This window comes from Martes martes, assembly GCF_963455335.1.
Source record: "Martes martes genome assembly, chromosome: 12".
Taxonomy (NCBI): domain Eukaryota; kingdom Metazoa; phylum Chordata; class Mammalia; order Carnivora; family Mustelidae; genus Martes; species Martes martes.
In genome coordinates, this window is record NC_137900.1 from 88,569,581 (window position 1) to 88,588,011 (window position 18,431).

Consider the following 18,431-nt stretch of genomic DNA (forward strand, 5'->3'; position numbering starts at 1 on the left):
CAGAGAGAGAGAGCACAAGCCCAAGCAGGGGGAGGGGTAGAGGGAAAGGGAGAAGCAGGCTCCCCACTGAGCAAGGATCTTGAGACAGTGCTTGATCCCAGGACCCTGGGATCATGACCCAAGCCAAAGGTAGACACTTAACCGACTGAGCCACCCAGGTGCCCCTGATGGAGCTTTTTCTTGAATATGAGCTTTTGAAAGTATTTTGGCTAGGTTGTGATATCTCAGACACTGGTTAAAAATTAATTAATAGTTGGGGCGCCTGGGTGGCTTAGTCGTTGGGCGTCTGCCTTCGGCTCAGGTCGTGATCCCAGGGATCAAGCCCCACATCAGGCTCCCTGCTCAGCGGGAAGCCTGCTTCTCCCTTTCCCACTCCCCCTGCTTGTGTTCCTGCTTTCGCTGTCTCTCTCTGTCAAATAAAATCTTTAAAAAAAAAAAAAAAAAAGACTTATCATTAGCTCTTAATGCTATCTCCCTGGCCTCACTCAAAAGTTGGGGAAAGTGTGAAAACTCAAATAAATTATAAAAAAATTTAAAAAATTAATAGAGAAATGCTAAGATGGCAGAAGCTTTGAATTTGAGCATTTGTATGTGTACATTCACATAATACCCACACTCTTCACTTCATTTGAGTGAGAAGAGGTACAGGAAGACCATTTCTAGATCTTTCTGGCTTGCAAACTTGGAGCTAGCCAGAATAGCCATAGTTTATTTGTCATGTTCCTCAAGAATAAAGAGTTCTCGGGGTGCCTGGGTGGCTCAGTGGATTAAGCCACTGCCTTCGGCTCAGGTCATGATCTCAGGGTCCTGAGATCGAGCCCCATATCGGGCTCTCTGCTCCGCAGGGAGCCTGCTTCCTCCTCTCTCTCTGCCTGACTCTCTGACTACTCGTGATCTCTCTTTCTCTGTCAAATAAATAAATAAAATCTTAAAAAAAAAAAAAAAGAATAAAGAGTTCTCTCTCCCTAGCAGTCACTGTGAAAATGTCCCTGAGATTATTATTATTATTATTATTTTTCTGGCATCATCTTTGAACTGGGAGTTCTGAATCTTAGGGGTTGTTAGGAGAGTGGTGGCCCTGGGAGGGGGTATGTAGGTGGTTGCAGCGAGCTACTGAGTAGAGTCACCTTACTCAGTCATGAGATACACTATGAACAGAACTGCTCATTTCACTCCCGGCAAGCCCTGCTCAGTAATGTCACTCAGGGATTCATTCATTCTATAGACATTTGTTAGATCATTATCTAATGCCAGATGCCAGAGACGGGGTGGCAGTTGAGGGTGCAGGGATGGGAGGGAGTTGTCATGTTTGAAGGTGAATGAATGAGGCTTAGTGTTCCAGGAGCAGAATACTATGTATGACTTGTGGAGTCCTCAGTAAGGAGTTACTGCTCTACTGAGCAGGTGAGACTCTGGGGCGACCTCTCAGAGTGCATCCTCAACCATTCTTTCCCTCACCGAACTTGCTGGGTCTCCCCACACTGCTTTCTCTTTATTCCTGGCCTGTACCCCTCTGGATCCTGCACCTGCTCTTCCTATGCCTAGAAAACCCTTCCCTTCAGAACGACACAGTGTTGGTCCTCCTTGTCACCTCCTCAGAGGACCTTCTCCCGAACCCCCATCACATTCTTACTGATTAGCCTTTTTAATTTCCTTTGAGCACATATCACTCTCTAGAGCTGCCTTGTGTACTTCCTAGTGTTTATTGGCTGTCTCTGCCCTCCAAGCAGGTGTAAGCAACCTAAGAGCAGGAATCTTGTTTAGCTTGTTCCCTGTGGTCTTTGCAGTGTGGGAAAGGTCTGACATAGAGCAGGTGTTCCACAAGTCATCACTGTTGAGTGGATGAAAGAATTTGTATGCAGAGAAACAAACTGGAAAACAGGAGATGTCACAAACTCCATGGAGAGCAGTAAGAAGCCGATTGGAAATCACTGGTTTCTTCCATCTTCGAGGTCAGATACCATTTGAAATAGAGGATGATGGTGATGGTGATAACCAGCAGTGATAAGTGCTGAACTAAGTGCTTTACACACACGAACTCAAGTAATCCCCACAATAACTCTATGGAGCATGTGTGGTCATTCCCATTTCACAGGTGGGAAGACTGACACAGATCAAATGACTTGCCCAAGGTCACAGCTGGTAAGTGGAGAATCTGGCTCCAAAACTGAATCACTTAGCTTTACTGTGTCAAGGTGATCATTGAAATGAAACAGAAAAGCACACCCTGCTTCAATTTCAGAGTCCAGTCCATGCCAGAGCCCAAGAGATAGTATGTGTCATGGGAAGAACATTTGTATGGGGATCCAGAGACCCATTTCTGCTCACTGTGGAGTGACCATGTAGTGGCCTTGTCCACTCCAGATGCAAGGAGTATCTCAGTCCCAAAATGAGGGACCTAGACTCTGGTCTTAAGTGATCTCTAAGTTTCTTTCCAACATAAGGATTCTTAAGCACTAAAGGAGGAGAATCATGGAAAGTTACTTCACCTCCCCAGGCCTCAACCAGGGAGCCACGAGTGTATGTGCATACATTCCTATATACACTTGTATATGCATAGAAAAGGATCTGTAAGTGTGCCCACTAGACTTATTCATGGTTGTTTCCCCTCAAGAGTGGGAGTAAGGAGGAAAATTTCATTTTGTATTTATACTTCTATTTGAATTTTTCAACAAAAATGTGCTACTTCTGTATTACGAAGAACTATGTAAAGACAAAATGGTAAATGGTTTGTAGCTAGGATACCAATAGTCTATGTATAAATAGGTATTTCTAAGGGAGGATCTTTTTTTTTTTTTTTAGACTTTGTGTTTATTTGAGAGAGAGAGAGAGTGCGCGCATGCGAGCACGAGCAGGGGGAAAGGCAGAAGGAGAGAGAAAGGGAGAAGCAGACCCTCCACTGAGCAGAGACCTAGATGCGGGGGGCTCGATCCCAGGCTCCTGGAATCATGACCTTAACTGAAGGCAGCTGCTTAACCGACTGAGCCACCCAGGCACCCCTCTGGGGAAGATCTTGACAGGACTTAGAAATCTTGTTTTTGGACTATTTTCTCATGTGTTGTTTAGCCCTAAACTCATTCCACCTGGGAGGTGTCATTATTTAACAAGGAGACTCTCCAGCCCAGAGCAAGACAACGAGAGACGTGTGGTTGCGGTCTTCAGGTATTTGAAGTGCTGTCAGGCAAAGAGGAATAGACTTCTTGTTGCTTGAGAGCAGAATTGCCAGCCGCCGGTAGAGTCGAGAGGGGTGCGGTCCCAGCCCGGTATGTAGTGGTAAGCGGCAGAGCTGTCTTCCTGGAGTCCGGTTCTAGTCACCCCATAAAAGTCCTGCTGGTTCTTTCATAGGGGTTTTAGTGGGATCTCCATGACTGCTGCAGGCAGGTACTCTCCATCCTCCTTACCAATTTTACACATCATCTTGTGTTCTTGTCTAAGCGAATTTGCAGAACGTTAAGTCATAGCTATTTAAAAATATAGTCCTGTGTGTCTGTGTTGGGCGCCCGTTTGTGCTTTGGTTTTAATGCATCTCTTCCTAGACAAACAAAGGTCTCCTCAGACGAGGTAGAAGGAATCTTCTGTTCAATTTTATATCATTTAAGATTTATATTGTATACATTCACACATCTGTGCCATTACTCCAAAATGTATACGTGTGTGTTGGGGGTCAGAGAAGCTTTGAAGTTTTGGGTGTAATACTACTGTAGAGATTGCTACCTAATATTTTTGTGATTATTTAAATACTGTAGTTTGAATATGTAATTTTTTTTTTTTTTAGGATTATTTATTTGACAGAGAGTGAGAGAGAGATCGCAAGTAGGCAGAGAGGAAGGCGGGGTGGGGGGGGAAGCAGGCTCCCCACTGAGCAGAGAGCCCAATGTGGGGCTGGAACCCGGGACCCTGAGATCATGACCCAAGCTGAAGGCAGAGGCTTAACTCACTGAGCCACCCAAGCGCCCTGTATTTCTTCTTAATAGGTTTTAACGTTCTATTAAAAATCTTGATTGGTGGAAGTGATGTGTCATAATTTTCATAAGGAAGTAATTCCTTGTCTGTATGAATAACATATTTTACAGTGACATTACAATAGGTTCCTCTGGTGGAGTGCCAGGCACTAAGCATTGTGTCTCATTAATCTTTATAACAGGCCATAGGGGTATTATAATTTTAATTTTGCAAATGAGAAAACTAAAGCTTAAAACATTTTTAAAAAGATTTTATTTATTTATTTAAAAAAGAACAGAAGCAGAGGGAGAAGCAGACTCCCCACTGAGCAGGGAGCCTGATGAGGGGCTCGATCTCAGGACCCCAGGGATCATGACCTGAGCCGAAGGCAGATGCTTACCTAACTGAGCCACACAGGTGCTCCAAGCTTGAAATATTTTAAACTTGCCCAAGTTCACAGTCAGCAAATGCCTGAACATGGATTTTCCCTGGTCTGTCTAACTTTAGTGCTTCCCGTGACACTTTTTTTTTTTTTTTTTAATCATGAGGGGTGGGGGTGACATTTCCTTGAGTAACTACCTTGTATTCAAGAGGGTGTCTTTTAGAAGAACTCCCCACTATTAAGCCGGAACGAAGATGGAAGTTCCCTGTACTTTGGATTGGTAAAGAGGAGGGCATTCGTGGCCTGTGTTTAGACCCCCTTAGATTTCTTTGTGGAATGGAGACACCTCCTCCCATCTGACGGCATGGGATTCCGGTGCACCTGGTCAGGGCAGAGCACTAGCGTATTTGAATCCCCCACTTAAGGGGGGATTTTAAGGACTTTGGTGATGCTCACATTTCCCCCAACCTTCTAGCCCATCTAATATTAGTCATGCTATTTCAGATGTCTCGGTGTGCCAGGGGCTTAGGTGTCCTGACACACGTCACTGCATAAAGGCAGTCCTGGGTACCGAGGCTGTCAGGACAGCGCATCGCAAGCGGGGATGGGTTTGCACCTATCCCTAGAGCCTGTCCTTTAGGACTTGACTTGGTATAGTGGGTGCATGTGAAGATGTCCCAGATAATCTTAGCTACCTGCTATTTTTCTCAGGGCGTGGGAGGGATTTGTTGAGTTTGGGAGTCACCCAGGACCTAGAGAATGTGGCTGAGAAGGAACCTTCTTGTTTACCCCCTTCTCACGAGGGAATCCACCAGGGCTGTGGTCCTCACAATTATGGAGAACTTGAAGCTGCCCTCGAGTCTTCTGTTCCATCTGTATAGACTAGCCGGGCATTAGAGTGGACGTTGTGGCTGTTTATACACAGTTTGGTGTGCAGAATAAGACTGCTGGTTGGGCCAGCCTCAGAAGACTTTGTTTCTTTCCACACAAAGAGGACTTACAAGAGAGATGAAATGTGATTGCCAGGGATTATTTGTGCGGAAGTAGCCCAAGCTACTTGATTCTTAATGCTAAAATGGGCTCTAATCCTTGTTTCCTTTTCGGTATTGGATTAGAAAAATGTAGGGCAGCATTAGAATTGGCTGTTAACAATACCCACGACAAATATATCTCCCAAGAATTCTGGAATGGGAGTACCTAGACAGGAAGGATAGGAGTCCAAATTTTTACCTCTACCTGAGGTCACTCTTCCAAGCTCCAGCTATGTGCTCTCCATCCCCCCCTCAGATGTCTCTCAGCCATCTCAATCTTTAATTAAAAACACAGAATGGGGCTCCTGGGTGGCTCAGTCGTTAAGTGGCTGCCTTTGGCTCAGGTCATGATCCCAGGGTCCTGGGATCGAATGGAGCCTCACTTCAGGCTCCCTGCTCAGCGGGAAGCCTGCTTCTCCCTCTCCCACTCCCCCTGCTTGTGTTCTCTCTCTCACTGTCTCTCTCTCTATCAAATAAATAAATAAAATCTTAAAAAAAATGAACAGACAAAAACTTCTTGGTATTTTCTTACAAATCAGTTCTTCCTCTAATTCTGTTCTCTATGTATCTCCAAATGTCTTTTCATCAATTTCTTTGCTTGAGCCAAAAACCCAGGAGTTATCTATGTCTCTTCCCCACCCCCAGGGCCCCACCTCCAATTCAGTAGCTAGCCCTGTTGGTTTTATTTCCAAAATATGTATCAAATCAATCCACTTCTCACCATGACCCGATCACCAATTGTGCTGATTTTTTTTTTTTCCCTGATTGCAGAGGCCTCCTCACTCTATGCCCTGCTTCTGTTCTCATCCCCTCCAATCTCCCCTCAGATCACATCCCTGCCTTCAGTGGCGTTCCAGTGCCCTTTAGATAAAATCATACTCCCTATCAAGGCTCTAAATGACCTGGCCTCTAACCTCAGCTTGTAATGATCTCCAGTTCCAAGACAATGCCCAGCTCTTTTTCCAGCCCAAGCCTTTGTGCCTCTCCTTCTCCTTTCCAGCCTTTCCATGGCTGGCATCTTCCTTATGACGTTCACTTCCTCAGAGAAGCCTTAGCTGGTCCTCCAACGAAGGGAGCTGTCCACACCGTTTTTATTTTTCTGTCATAGCCTTTGTTTATTCACCTTGGATAGCACTTAGGAGAAGCTGAGACTGCCCTTGATTCAACATCTGGTCCACCAGGCTGTAGGCTCTGTGGGGGCTGCACCATGTCTTCTGTGTTTCATTCCTGGTGCCTGGTCCACTGACTGGTAAACCATGGTTACTCAGCAAATTTTACGGAATGAGCGAGTGAATGAATGAATAGATTATGTTACCATATCATTATTTCTAATGAGTATGTGATATTCCATTATATTAACATAACCTAATTGACTTAAGTACTACTCTATCGTTGGATGTATTTGTTCCTGATTTTTCACCACACTGAAATCTGGGAAATAATCTGAATGGCTATTGGGGAAATTGTTGACTAAACTAGGGTCTGGTATGCAGGCATTTAAAGTCAGGAAGCATTTTTATTCACATGGGGAAAATGAGCTTATTCATGAAAAAAAGCATCATATAAAATTATATATACAGCATGATCTTAACTACGTAGAGTTGCATGGAAAAAGCTAGCAGGATATAAACTAAAACGTTAATTATGTACTTCAAGTTGGCAGGATTACAGGTGATCTTTCTTCTTGATTTTGTTTTTTAATATACGCAAGTAGTACATGGTATTTTCTTGGTATTTTTCTTCTTTATACTTCTTGGTATTTTCCAAACTTACTGCAGTGTGTGGTTTTTTAATAATCAAGTAAAATGTTCTTAAAGATTTTTTTTTTAAGATTTTATTTATTTGGGGCACCTGGGTGGCTCAGTGGGTTAAAGCCTCTGCCTACAGCTCGGGTCATGATCCCAGGGTCCTGGGTCCGAGCCCCGTGTCGGGCTCTCTGCTCAGCGAGGAGCCTGCTTCCTCCTCTCTCTCTGCCTGCCTCTCTGCCTACTTGTGATCTTTGTCTGTCAAATAAATAAATAAAGTCTTAAAAAAAAAAATTTTTATTTATTTATTTGACAGAGAGTGCCCAAGCAGAGGGTGGTGGCAGAGAGTGCGGGCAGAGGGAGAGGGAGAGCCAGGCTCAGCAGGAAGCCTGACACAGGACTCGATCCCAGGACCCCAGGATCCTGAACTGAGTTGAAGGCAGACGCTTAAGCTACTGAGCCACCCAGGCGCCCCGAGATCTAAAGATGTTAAGAAACTTTCATGACATGTCAGATTATTGAACATGATCAAAAGTAGAATTCAGAAACATGCTCTAGAGAATGACCTAAATGTTTGAAACACACTTGCTGATGGCATCTACTTACCTTTGAGTCCTTCCAGGCCTTTATAGCACCTGGATTTAGGAAGAGTGGTGACAGTTTTATTTACTGTGGTGGTGAAAGTTTTGGTGAAAACTTTGGTGGTGAAAGTTTTATTTCCTTTTATTTCATGGCTGGGTAGACCTGTGTGTGGTATGGAATTTCCAGGAACTGTGGCTTAACAAAATGGTGATTTTGGTTGCGCTCAGGGTTAGAAAGACATCACAACTGCCCTTCACATCTGTTTTTGGAGCTTGAGGGGGTTCATGTGGCCTGAGGTATTGTCATAGCCTCTTAGCCATTTAATTTAAGACAGTGGTTCTCAAAAATCCGAGATCCCATGGGGAGTCCATAAGCAAAACTGTCTTTATAATAGGACTAGCATGTTATTTGCCTTCTTCACTCTTACTCTCTCCCAAGTGCACAGTAGAGTTTTCTAGATGCTATATGATTCATAACAGATTGCAGAAGCAGATAGGAGAACCCAGCTGTCTTTTATGAAGCCAAAGAGAGTTGCAGAAATGTTTTTTTTTTAAAAAGCCAATACTCTCACTAAAAATTGTTTTATTGTAGAAAATATAATTACATTTAATTAAAATGCTATTTATGTTAACATATAATGGGGTATTTATTTATTTATTTATTTAGTTCTATGGCCAATGTAAGGCTTGACTCATGACCCAGAGATCAAGAGTCAGCATGTTTTACCAACTGAGCTAGCCAGGTGCTCCTCTTGTTTTGTTGTTTGTTTGTTTTTTTCCACCCTTTTTTTTTTTTTTTAAGGCTCAAGGCTTAAGATGTGAGCTGAGATCAAAAGTCAGATGCTTAACCAACTGAACCATCCAGAAACCGTTATTCTTGTTATTTTAAGTGAATTAATGATTACTTTAAAAATTTCTCAGTTTAATTTTTTAGAGATTTTTTTTTAAGATTTATTTATTTTAGAGAGAGAGAGAGCATGAGCAGGGAGAGGGGCAGAGGGAAAGAGAGAGAATCAGACTCCCACTGAGTGGAGAGGCTGACATGGGGCTTGATCCCAGGACCCTAAGATCTTGACCTGAGCTGAAATCATGAGTCAGATGCTTAACCAGCTGAGCCACCCAGGTGCCCTTAAGATTTTATTTTTAAGTGAACTCTATAACCAACGTGGGGCTTGAACTCCCAACCCTAAGATCAAGAGTTACATACTCCACTGACTGAGCCAGCCAAGAGCCCCTCTCAGTTTAATTTCTAATATGGTAAATATTAATAGATATTTACCCACTTTACAAACATTCTTTGGAGTGTTCGATTTTTTTTTTTAAAGATTTTATTTATTTATTTGACAGAGAGATCACAGGTAGGCAGAAAGGCAGGCAGAGGTTGGGGGAAAGCAGGTTCCCTGCTGAGCAGAGAGCCTGATGCAGGGCTCGATCCCAGGACCCTGAGATCATGACCTGAGCTGAAGGCAGAGGCTTAACCCACTGAGCCACCCAGGCACCCCTGGAGTCTTCAATTTTTGAAAGTGTAAAGAAGTCCCGAGACCAGAAAGTTTAAGAATCACAAAGTTAAAGAACAGGAAGAGGGACACCTGGCTAGCTCAGTCAGTAGAGCATGTGATTCTTTATCTTAGGGTCACAAGTTCAAGCCCCACGTTGGGCCTTGAGCTTACTTTAAAAAAAAAATTTTTTTTTTTAAAGAATAAAGGAAAAAGAAAAGTTTTTGGTAATTTGATTATGGCTCAGTAAGCAGATTGGTTGAATTGCATGACAGAGAAAACAAAGCCTGTGGGGGTAAATGACCTAGTCTAACATAATAAGCAGGTGTTGAAAGTCATTAACATTGCATTAAATTTTCCTCCCTTCCCTCCCTCCTTTCCTACCTCCTTTTCTCCTTTCCTTCTTTCCTTCCCTCCTCCCTTCCTTTCTTTTTTCTCTCCTTTTTTAGAGATTATGCATGATGTGATAAAGAAGGTAAAGAAGAAGGGGGAGTGGAAGGTAAGTAGAGGAGCACAATTACTGGTCTTAACAGGTGAGTTCCTGTGGAAAACGTAACAATGGTGAAAATATAAGAAAATAGAATCAGAGGAAAGATATATAATAGGAAATCAAGACTATTGCTGTATCCACAGAGTACAAAACAAGGTAATCCATTCTGCCTTATTTTAGGCAGTCTTGGTGAAGAAATCTCTTGGTCATAAAGCTTCTCTTAAAGATCACCTGGTGGGACACTTTAGCAGTGGAACTCTTTTATTCCAACAAAATATTGCCCAGAATCTCTTCTATGAAGCAGAAGAAGGTGAAATCATTCTGCTTGCTACAAGAGAGTAGGAAGTCCCTCTGGTGCCCCGAAAGCATCTCCAGGCAGCCCGTACAACACTGGAAAGCCCTCATCATGTCCAGCCCCATTTATCTGTGACTATATATGACAAAAGAAGGAAGCTTGTTTATTCACAGAACGTTGGGAGCAATGCTGCAAGCAAGTCCCTAAGCCAGTCAGACTGATTCTGTCCTCGTTTATCAGAATGGGTGCTTCAAGTTGGAAAGTGTGCTGTCCTCAATCCAGAAAGTCGCTTGGTTGTCTGGGGCCGGCATTATACCGGCTGGGAGAACACGCTATTTTACTTGAACTTTCCCATGTGTTATTGGAGGGTTTATACCAATCATTCTTGCCCCTAAGTTGTCCCACAGTCAAGAACCCACATATTTTCAAGTTCACTTGGTCCAGGAACAGCAGAGCTGTGTGGTGCAGAAGGATTTTGGTCTCCGCCTCAGCCTGTGAGCTGTTTGAGCCGGCATGTCCTTGTCTTCGTCTTTATCCATGTCCTCCTCTTTATCTTCCCATGAGTAATAGACTTAGGGATTTGTGAATTTTATTTTTCAACAGAGACTTTTTTTTTTAAGATTTTATTTATTTATTTGACAGAGAGAAAGAGAGAACACAAGCGGGGGTGGGGGGGGGGCGGGGCGGGCAGGCAGAGGGAGAGGGAGAAGCAGGCTCCCCGGGAGGCAGGGAGCCTGATGTGGGGCTTGATCTCAGGACCCTGGGATCATGACCTAACCAAAGGCAGTTGCTTAACCAACTGAGCCACCCAGGCACCCTGGGATATGAGGAAATTGCCTCTTAACTTGAGAACTAATTGACTCTTAGAGCTTTCTGGTCACCATTGTGTCTAGCTCCTGTTACCTCGGTTTATGTCATTAAAGAGGAGGAGAAGGGGTACCTGGGTGGCTCAGTGGGTTAATCCTCTGCCTTCAGCCCGGGTCATGGGTCATGATCCCGGGGTCCTGGGATCGAGCCCCGCATCCGGCTCTCTGCTCAGGAGGGAGCTGCTTCCTCCTCTCTCTCTGCCTGCCTCTCTGCCTGCTTATGATCTCTGTCTGTCAAATAAATAAATAAAATCTTTAAAAATAAAAAAATAAAGAGGAGGAGAAGTAGCCTTGTTTTAGCTAATGGCTTCTTCTCTACACTGTGGGCTGAACGGAGATAGGAGTGGTTAGTTGGAGAATTGCAGGTCTGAAGCTTTCAGACCAGGACTGGTGTGTTCTTGTTCTTCCCATCTGGACTGAAGCAGAGTATGCTCCCGGACAGTGTGAGGCTCCCGGACAGCCCGAGTGCTGGTACATCCTCATGGTGTTGGCAACAAAGTACTCATCTTGCATGCTGTATGTGTGGCACGAGTGTTCATTCTCCTTGATTAAAAAAAAAAAAAGCTGATGCTCTGAAAATATCATCTCCAGTATGGTTTTCTCTGCGTGTGGGCGCTGTAGGTGACTTTTTCCTTTTTCTATTTTTTTTTTAATTTTTTTGAGTAGTCATTTTCTTCATCATGGAAAAGCTTTAATTTTTTTAAGCATATACAATTAAGTCAGCGAGAACAAACTCCTAGTCCTAGAAGGTGAGGTTTGAGTGTGGCATGGGAGAGAAAAGCTAGCACGTATATTAGCAAACATCTGCCCCATAGGAAGTATTTGTAACTTAATATTCTATTTTTCCGGAGCACTTTTTGAAGTCTGACATAGTAGGCTGATGAGAGAATCACAGCCAGTCCCATGCAGGCCGTAAGCTCTTCTTTTTGCTTCCAGGTGCTGGTGGTCGATCAGCTGAGCATGAGGATGCTGTCCTCCTGCTGTAAGATGACGGACATCATGACCGAGGGGATAACAAGTGAGCGCAGATCTCTCGCTGCCTTTGGGTGAAACCCAGGCCTCCTCTTTGGCAACTGTTCCCCCTCCCTATTCGTTATTATGTCACTTGACGTCACATTTTTCCAACAACCCAGGTGGTAAGGCTGTTAAGTCCTTGAGAGGCCTTCTGGTTTATCACTAAATCTGTAGCACCCAGTGCAGTACTAGACGATCATTAAATATCTGATAATATTTAATATTACCTTATTACATTTTATATTACATTAAGTATCTAGTAATAAAGGTGCGGAAAGGGAGGTTAAATCAAGGGAAAGAAGGCAGGCTGCCAATAGAAACAGTGCACAAAAGACCTGAATGCCCACTTCACAAAGAAGAGATCCAGATAGCCAAGAAATCCATCAAACATTGGCCACCTACATTGGTTGGTTAAAACCAGAATGAGATCTTGCTATACACTCATCAGATTGGAGTATTTAAATTCTGCTAATGCCAAGTGACAGATAGGATGTAGAAAAATGGGAACTCCTATATGACAGAGTGGCCATTCGTATAGTTCCTTTGAAAAACACAGGCAGTATCTGGTAGAGTTGAAGGTATGTGTGTCCTGCAAGCCAGACGGTTCGACATATGTCCTAGACAACCTCCGGCATGTGTGCAGGGCTGTTCACACAGGATTGTACATAGTAGTCCCAAATTGGAAACAACCACAACATCCATCAGGAGTACAGAGGATAAGTAAATCATGGTATGGTCACATAGCAGAATACTACAGACGACGAAAATGAAGGAATTCTGGCTGTTCGCAAGCACACGGGTAGACCTGATGCACGTAATGCTGAGCCAAAGAAACAAGATACAAAAGATACTTACAGTGTGCTTTCATTTATATGAAGTTCCAAACTAGGCAGAACTAAGCTGTGCTCTTGTGAAATGCAGGTGTACGTGGTAAAACCATGAAGAGCAGTGATCCCATTCCATCAGGACGGGGCTTCTCTCTGGAGGGCGGGGGGAGGGTATGGCAAGTCGTTTTTACCATTTCCTGACTGGGGAGGCACCTATGCAGGTGTTTACTTTGTAATTTTGTGTATATTTATGTGCTATTCACTCTTTAGACTGCCTGTTATAATTTCACAATCATAGGCTTTTTAAAAAAATTAAGTCACCTGCTCAAGGTCACTGGCCAGTAGCTCACACCTGAGACTAGGACTCAGCCCTCTGGCTCCTGTCCTTGAGCTCCACTCACATTTGTGTGTAGCTCTTGTGTTACTCAGTGTCTCCTTTCAAGAGGGGTCCTGTATTTTTTTAATCTTTGAAATAGCATTCTCTTCTGAGCTGTCTCAGAGAGCTGAAAAACAGTACCTTCAAGCTATTGTTTCAAACAAGGAAGTTAACCTTTGTTGTTCCTCTGAAGAAAATGTTGGGTGGAACACACCTATTGCAATTTACTTCCTAATTTTTTTTCCCCTGGAGACTTCTTTTGATGTGGGGCTTGCAGACGCTTGATGGTCTTTGTCAAAATGACAACAAATCTCGGTTATGGAGGAAGAGCTAGGAGGGTTGAGATTTCAATAAGCTAAGTGAATTTTATTCAAAGGTTTGTCCTTTATTCTAAGCTTATGTCTTTCCTATTATTTGGTGTTAAAATGTTTTAAAATTGTGAAATTATGGTGATAATATATTGTGGATTTTCTTATTGATTAAATTCTAAGTGAATATATATGTATGAATATATATGTAATGATTTGGGGGGTATAATCACACCTTGGATGTGAGTCCTTCATGTTTATTTATTTATTTTTAAAGATTTTATTTACTTGACAGAGAGAGAGAGCAAGCATAAGCAGAGGGAGTGGGAGAGGGAGAAGCTGGCTCTCCACTCAGCATGGACCCCGATGTGGGGCTTGATCCCAGGACCTTGGGACCATGACCTGAACCGAAGGCAGATGCCCAACCAACTAAGCCACCCAGGCGCCCTAAGTCCTTCATTTTTTTTTTAATTCCTTTTTTTTTTTAAGATTTTATTTATTTATTTGTCAGAGAGAGAGAGAGAGTGAGCACAGGCAGACAGAGTGGCAGGCAGAGGCAGAGGGAGGAGCAGGCTCCCTGCTGAGCAAGGAGTCCTATGTGGGACTCGATCCCAGGACACTGGGATCCTGACCTGAACCGAAGGCAACCGCTTAACCAACTGAGCCACCCAGGCATCCCAAGTTCTTCATTTTTAAAAACACTTTTCCAAATCCAGTGTATCTGTCGCCAGAAACCTAGTCCTATAAATGAGAGTACGTAATTTTTACTGTGAGTTCTTGTCATTCAGTGATCGAAAACTGGGCTTGCCCCTGTTTTGAGCTTATAAAGTTATTTTCTTCATTGTATTTTTTTAAAGATTTTATTTATTTATTTATTTATTTGACAGAGAGAGAGACACACACACACAGTGAGAGAGGGAACACAAGCAGGGGGAGTGGGAGAGGGAGAAGAAGACTCCCCACCGAGCAAGGAGCCCGATGTGGGGCTCGATCCCAGGACCCTGGGTTCATGACCTGAGCCAAAGGCAGACACTTAACAATTGAGCTACCCAGGCACCCCTTCATTGTATTTTTTTAAAGATTCATTTATTTATTTATTTTAGAGAGAGAGTGCGCCAGGGGAGGGGCAGAGGGAGAGGGGAGAGGCAATCCCAGACTCCCTGTTGAGTGAGGAGCCCAATGTGGGGCTCTATCCCTGGACCCTGAGATCACACCTGAGCCAAAATAGTCACTCAACCGACTGAACCACCCACTCACCTCTTCACTGAATTTTTAAAGCAATGTTTTTCCTCTCTCAAAGCAAAAAATGTACAAAAGTTAAGGGGGGTAGAGCCAAATGGGGCTTCTCATGAAGAGCTTCTAATGAAGAAGCAGCAGCATCCTGGCCCACTCCTTTCTCCCTCAGGCTCTCCTCTATCTCCTGGTTATCCTCTCGATATTTCTGGATACTTAGACTATTGTCTTTGGATTCATTGATGGTAGATGTTATCTTTAGCTCCCTGTGGTAGCAGAGGGTTCAGCTCCCCCTGCTGCACACAGCCTTTTCCCTGCTCCCAAAGGTGGGTTCTATAGAAGGTCTTTGCTTGACAAAATTGAGACGTTAGCAATCCTGTGTGGGACCCCCTAAACATTTTGGGGGACATATTGTTCGCATAAGAAATTTAGAAATCTACAACTACTAGTAAAGTAGGTGGTTGAAGGATTTTGGTATTTGAACATTATTTGGGGTGAAAAGTCTTTGTAAATGTTACAAGGTATCATCCTAAAGTGATACTTTCATTTGCTTAAATCCTCTGCATGGGAAGAATGGCGCCGAGTGATTTTACTCTTCTCCCTATACCAGAGGACAGTACAGGATAGACAGCACATCCTAAGCTTTGTCAGGTGGCTGGTAAGATGAGGATTATCCCAGAAGCTCTTCTTTCCAGGGGAAGTAGCTGACATAACTTTAAAGGAAACAAGCAAACCAAATGCTTGTGGTTTAACAAAAGATAATGTTTATCTTTGAACTGTTGGGAAGGAGGACTGTATTAGATAAGAGGGCATGTTTGAAATATCTTCATGTGTTATACAGAAGAAAATTATAAAAACTAATTGTTGATAAACAAACTCAACCTGGAAATTCTCAAGGAATTGGGATTATTTAGGACAGAGGAGGGAAAAAACCAAAGGAAAGGGTAAAAGACTGTTGGTGACAGAATGAGGTAGGATTTTTCCATTTTTAACCACGAGATCAAGGAGTTTACTTACACTGAAATGGGAAATATTGAGTGTGATAAAATTCCAGGTTTTCTAACCTCTTGAGCACTGTGAGGCAGTGGAATGTGGTAACTCCAAGGAAGGAGCAAGTGATTCCCACCCCACGCCCGAGATTTTCACCTGCCCGCAGTCTGAAGGTGGCCTGCCTAGATTGTTTCTAGTTCTGTGATCACTGGTTCTGTTTCCTTACTGACTGTGAGCTGCTGTCTGTTGTCTAGTCGTGGAGGACATCAACAAGCGCAGAGAGCCGCTCCCTAGCCTGGAGGCCGTGTATCTCATCACTCCGTCTGAGAAGGCAAGTCCCGCCCCCGGAGGCGCTTTGGCTAAGTTTGCACGTGCTGGCTTGGCGTCCGTGGCGCAGAGTGTCTGACATTTCTAGGTTAAGCGCGCATTTAACACACTGCTCTGATTAAAGCGTGCAATCCACAAGCAGGGAAGGAGGGGTGCAGTGTGGAGTGAGAGTGCACTAAGCTCTCTGAAACACTGCCGCTGTCCAGAAGGCCAGACTCGGATCAGTCTAGTCCCCCACTCTTGCACTCCTTCTCTAGGAGGAGATCCGCTGTATCTAATTAGTGACCCACCTCCAGAGCTCTCGTATTTTATGCTTTTGGGTCTGTTTCATCAATATCCAGGTTGTGTGGAATTTACCCGTCTTATCATTTGTGGAGGTTGGTTTGAGTCAGTATCTAGACAAGACACACCTCCTTGCATTTGGTTGACAGTTTTCTTAGGTCTTGTAGTCTGTATAAATTCCCTTCAGTTTTCGCTTCCCTTTCTTTTCACTTTCGAAAACTGGCTTACATCTGAGTTTCTGCAGAAGCAACTAAATTGCCAGAACTTCATCTACATGAGTTTCCTGGAAGGTTTTTGACCAGTTTCCTCTTCTGTGAATATCTTCTCAGGAACCCAAGTTATAATAGTTCCAAAGAACTGACGCTGTCTTCCAGAATGAGCTAAGAAGGCTTTTGTTCATCTAAACTCTGAAACAATCCTGATTTTAAGTCTTCCGAACTCTCTTATGGGCAAACATGAATTACACATTTTTAAAAATGCCCCATTATTTTGTACAGGCAGCTTGGATTTAACCCAGTTCAGAAATAGGTCCCATTTTCTTCTAGAACTGGTTCAATTCCCTCTTTTTTTTCCTTGCTGCAGTCTGTACACTCTCTCATCGGTGACTTTAAGGACCCACCAACTGCTAAGTACCGGGCTGCGCACGTCTTCTTCACGGACTGTAAGTATGGCCAGCAGCTGCCCCCACCATCCTTCTGCCCAGCAAGCCTGATCCATAGGGAAGAAATGGGTTGTTGCCATGTTTCTCCTGAGCTTTTATTTTCTCTTCAGAAGATAAATTGCATAAGAGACAAAAATAAACACACACAAAGACAAACCTACTCGGTCATGCAGTTCTTCCTGATAAAAAATAGCCTCTCTTCTAAGGACTAGAGGGTTTAACGCTGAGAACAATTTTCCAGCGCTAGCTTTGATCTTTCACTGTATAGACTTCCAGGTATCACCGTACTGGAGTGTATTTCCATCAGTTTTCATACCAAGGTAGTCCCATCCTGTGGTGATGGTAGCAGATGGAAACTGTAGTGTTGTCCTGGAATTCACTTTCGTATTTTGTGGAGGCTTTGCGCATGCAGCCTAGTGCAAAATGAGCTTGGTCAGTCAGTGTTAATAGCAAAGAGCGAGGAGTCAGGCTGGCTAGCTTACAACTTCAGCAACAACAGTGCACCCACTGCTCTTCTCTTTCTCACCGCTGAGAAAATGAGAAAGGTTCTTGCAAAGAATAATTGGGTACTATTTGCGTACGCATAAAAAAGGAGCAGAGAGGTGACATTAGCAATAATAAACTGAAAATGCATTTCTGAGAATACGAAGCCATTTGTTTGGCCCCAGAGAGCCCCTGGCAGTCTCGGTTTCCCACCAAGTGGGTCTCCTGTGCAGCCAAGCTCCTGCAGGGGTCCCAGAGAAATGCCTGTACCACCTTGCCGGCGGTTCCGTTTGTCCTCATTGCATTTTTCACAAACGTGTCAGATGTGTAGTGTCTGTTCATATCACAGGACTTTTCCTTATCCCTTCTTAATCTCCTGGGCTTTTTCCTTTCCTTGCTATCAGAAAGTAGTTTTTATTAGCTCATTAGCTAATATCAGTATCTCAGAACCTCAGTCTCTTTTGCCATTTGCTTCTCTCTTAGATGTTGAGGGCCTTTTAGGTGGTTCCACATTCCTTTTGTATCCTAGAGATAGGAGATATTCTAGGATGGGATGAACTTTCTAGTTGCCTTCTTAAAATACTATTAAAATAGGAAATCCCCAGATGTGTGCAGCTGTCGAAATGGACCCGCAGGTGGACACATAAATCTGTGGTCTTTTGTCCTTCTTGCAGCTTGTCCAGACGCCCTGTTTAATGAGCTGGTGAAATCTCGAGCCGCCAAAGTCATCAAAACTCTGACGGAAATCAACATTGCATTTCTGCCCTACGAGTCCCAGGTGAGGCTGAGTGCGGAGAGCGTAGAAAGTCTGAGTCCTCGCTGCTCGCTCAGGAGCTCTGGCACGTCCTGGCGGATGCAGTGAGCAGAGTGGGGGAGGAAGACATCATATTCTGAATTGCCGAATGACCTGTGTCGTAAGTGGATGTGGATGGAACGGAAACAGAGTTCCTTACAGGTCTGCCCAAGGCCGTCATCTTACTGTCCTCCGGTTATTTCTGATGGGTTTTTTTTTTGTTTTTTGTTTGTTTTGTTTTTAAATCCTTTTGTTGTGTCCATTTCATCCCTGCTCACAGTGTTCACTCCTACTGGCTGACTCCTTGAG

The 18,431-nt window shown here is 43.7% G+C and overlaps 1 protein-coding gene across 4 annotated transcripts in view; it reads left to right on the forward strand.

Moving 5' to 3' along the window:
• The window catches only part of STXBP1 (syntaxin binding protein 1), a gene marked incomplete at its 3' end in the record, with an annotated part of 71,075 nt that overhangs the window by 25,234 nt on the left and 27,410 nt on the right, over nt 1-18,431 (forward strand). For 3 of the 4 annotated variants that reach the window (XM_080820504.1, XM_080820503.1, XM_080820506.1), the window contains exons 2-6: nt 9,627-9,676; nt 11,765-11,846; nt 15,831-15,907; nt 16,768-16,846; nt 18,004-18,107. In XM_080820504.1, the coding sequence (XP_080676630.1) occupies nt 9,627-9,676; nt 11,765-11,846; nt 15,831-15,907; nt 16,768-16,846; nt 18,004-18,107 (392 nt within the window). The remainder of the gene's footprint in view (nt 1-9,626; nt 9,677-11,764; nt 11,847-15,830; nt 15,908-16,767; nt 16,847-18,003; nt 18,108-18,431) is intronic. The other variant, XM_080820505.1, reaches the window with a different exon arrangement.